We start from the raw sequence: 3,511 nt of genomic DNA, 5'->3' as shown, positions 1-3,511 counted from the left end.
CCCAACCTGTCACGAGTCCAGTCTTTGGGAGCTAATTAAAGGTTGTCGTTTTGGCTTCCTTTTTTAACCCTATCAGGTTCGAAAGCTTTCTTTTTTGTTGTTCATCATCCACGGTTAGTAATTCTGTAACTGCTTTCGAGGACTTGAATATGACTGTCTTCAGCCCTGATCTTCTTTCTTCGGCTTTGTGTTGCTGGTTTCTCGAACTGAATAATTAGCTTTGGCATTGTGTTGTGTTGAACTGGAAAAGGTTTAGGACGCACATATTCTGCTTTATGAGAGGAAAAGAAGATCAAAAGCCAGGTTTTGGAACACGAGTATTTCAGCTATGCGTACATATATCAAGAATAGATTAACATTTACTCAGAATTGAATCAAAGAATTGGAAGTTGATTTTTTCTCATTTATAAGAATCTCGCTTACAACCCACAGGCATTCCTCTGGAAAAAAAAAAAAAATGAATGCCATGCGGAGAAGAGATTGAACGATGTCAAGAGGTGGAATCTGCTAGTGGTTGAGAATGTTCAGAAGCAAAACTCTGGTGCTAATCAATCTTCTGAACAGATTCTCCAAGCCATCTCCAAGAATCCGAATGCTCATGTCCATCCCTTCCAACTGTCTTTGTGCACACTCTGCCGGCACTGCCTCAACATCCTCATGGATGTTTTGGCAGCAGAAGACAGATAGCGAAGCATCCACCCTCTGAGCTTCACTCATTTTCTCAATTTCTTCCTCCCAGGCTATGCACCTTGTGCCCACCCACTTTAAAACCAGTGACTTCCTGCTCGATTTTGGTGCTGACCCAGAAATAAAGTAAAGTAAGGACTCAAAGATGGACAAAGTGATGGACTTTGCTTCTCTTAGAACAGTAATGACTACAACAAACTTTGAATCTTTGTTTAAAAGAGGAGACGGTGTCCACCTGGAGTCCACTTTTTTCAATTCTTTGAGGCATTTTTCAAGCTGCTTCTTCAACTTATTTTTTGTGAAAAAGTAAGCTCTGAACATGTTCTCCATGTTTGATTCACTAACTCTACTGCGGCGAAGAGCTGATTGCAGGTCTTGAAGATGTTCTTTCGTCTGCAGGAGAAAATTCCTTGCGTTGCTGCAGACTTCCAACAACCTGAGAGACTCATCCAACTGGTTGTCCATCCATTTGTCATGCCTATGATGGGAAATTGACTGCAGGGTGAGTGGCATTTGAAGAATACTGTTTGCACATTCAAACAAATCGGCAAGGTCATTGAAGGCGCCAAACAGCATCGTTGCTGTTGGATTGTCTGAAGAAGATGACGGCATTGCCACCCACTCCCTCAATCTTTTCAACTTTTCTTCGATGGTAGTGATGGAACCAGCAAGGTTGCCGATGGAGTAAACCTGGGAGCAGTTGCTGGGTATCGGAAACGAGGTGGTCATCTTTGTGCTAGACTGATCAAGAACGTCTGCAACTGCAATTTTCGGTAACAAAGACGGAGAGTAGGCAGCTAATTAGGTGACAGATCCTCTGGTGAAAGCCCTTAATATATATAACAGTGATGGGAGAGAAAACATATCCATTAAAATGGATGGCAATCGCTTAAGCATGCGGTGTCTGTGTTCTTTTTGCTTCTAATCGCCTAGCACTACATCTCTACAACAATTAATAATCACTCAGCTCATCTTTGATGCATTAATTTAAGCTAAACTCTGTCGGGCTAATGGTACAAGTAAATAAGATAGTTTACTTGTGAGATCACCCTCCTTACGTCCGTAGAAGTTTCTTGCTGCTTGCTCATTACCTTCCTACCTCAATTTTCAACAAGAAGAGGTACTTTCGTCGTCGTTTCCGTACCTTAATCTCTGTTTGCGGCGATCATAAACCCGGATTTAATAAATTGTAGTCTTCGGCATGGCCAGCTATGCTTGTCTAAGCGGATCTACAACGTCATATCTGAACAAATGAACATAATATATTTAAGTAAATAATGGTTTGTTCATGTCTACCCACTCGTGGCCCAGAACAACTGATTTATCTCCTGTCATGTTGTAGCAAGCCCTTCCACGCAACCGCAAATAGATGCATGCATTGGGGAAGGAGGCAATAATCAAAATCATCAAGAACAACAGAGAGTCTGTATACATAATACGGAAGCTTCAATACGAGTGGGGAGAGCTAAAGACAAGCTTCAAACAGGCTAACATTCATACTTAAGTTCCGTAACTGTATTATAAAACTTGGATCATATCGCCATCCCCCGTCCAAACCTATAAATGTAAACATTTAGGAGAGAGGGGAAAACAATCCCAAATGTAAGGACATTTACGATAAAATTGGAGAAAAATTTGTACTCGGATTGTAGGTAACCCCATTCTATGCTTCACTGCAACCTTTCTGTTGAACGGTAGAGCATGATTGTTTCCTTGATCCTGTGATTGTATTCCTTGATTTTAAGATTTAAATTGATCCTAAAATCGAGCTGTAATGTATTATAAATAACCTCCATGAGAAGAATAACATCGGAAAGTCATTCTTTGAATCTTGGTTATTGTTTTGGTTGCTCTGTTTTACATGGTATCAGAGCGGGAGAAAATTTCTACCATCACCGTGAACGAAGAAGCCACCGTCGAAGAGTTTCCTATATCCGAAGAACAGAGCAGAAACTTTGTCCCATAGCCGAAGCACACGAAGAGCTTCTAGCCGAATAACAGAGCAGAAGCTTTGTCTCGTAGCCGAAGCGCACGAATAGCAGGTTTAAACCGGCTTCCGTGACCAGAGCCACCGTTAGAGAGCTTCCGAACGTTGTCAACAACTGCACACAACTGTACTGTCATCACCGAAGATGCTCTATTGTCGCAGTGACCAGAGCCACCGTCAGAGAAGTCCGGCGGCATTTGGTACGTCGTCGTGAATAGCCAGGCCACCGATCGGCCCTCTAGCAAACCGCACCACCGCCCGAAGAAAGCCGACGCTTGCAGATTTTTTTTTCTACAACGACGGTCCTGTAGCAAAAATAGCGTCACCGACGACTGCACCACCGGCCCTGCTGGCGACCACCTAAGATCAACATAATTCGCATTCTTATATCTATAGCGGCAAATCGAGGCTGGCCTCTGCAATAATTTGATGTTAAAAATTTTTTCTTCAATGAAAACTTAGAAGAAGAAGTCTACATAGCGCTACCACCTGGAGTTAAAAGTGGTTATTTGGGTTAAAGTGAAGTCTGTAAATTGAAGAAGTCATTATACGGACTGAAATAGTCACCTAGGCATGGTTTGAGAGATTCTCGGCTACAATGAAGGAGTTTGGCTATAAGCAAAGTAACTCAAATCATACTTTGTTTATCAAACATAAAGAAGGAAAAGTAACAGCTTTAATTGTATATGTTGATGATATGGTCGTGACAGGAGATGACCTATGCGAAATGCAAGATTTTACAAGAGTATTTAGCGACTAAATTCGAAATAAAGGATCTCGGACAACTTAAATATTTTTTGGGAATTAAAGTTGCAAGATCGAAACATAGAGTCTTCC

The 3,511-nt window shown here is 41.6% G+C and overlaps 1 protein-coding gene across 1 annotated transcript; it reads right to left on the bottom strand.

Annotated features, from left to right (window-relative positions):
- Positions 1 to 507: 507 nt before the first annotated feature.
- Positions 508 to 2,871, bottom strand: LOC137943741 (uncharacterized). The gene is made up of 2 exons (XM_068789179.1): positions 2,721 to 2,871; positions 508 to 1,448 (listed from the first exon to the last, which is right to left on the bottom strand). The coding sequence occupies exons 1-2, from the start codon at positions 2,869 to 2,871 to the stop codon at positions 508 to 510; spliced, it is 1,092 nt and encodes a 363-aa protein (XP_068645280.1).
- Positions 2,872 to 3,511: the final 640 nt, after the last annotated feature.

Source organism: Aristolochia californica, unplaced genomic scaffold (assembly GCF_029961685.1).
Source record: "Aristolochia californica isolate CCGP_79_NKW_82.1479 unplaced genomic scaffold, dmAriCali1.0.hap1 SCAF_11, whole genome shotgun sequence".
Taxonomy (NCBI): Eukaryota; Viridiplantae; Streptophyta; class Magnoliopsida; order Piperales; family Aristolochiaceae; genus Aristolochia; species Aristolochia californica.
The sequence above is the reverse complement of the archived record's forward strand: the minus strand, read 5'-3'. Positions and strand labels throughout refer to the sequence as shown.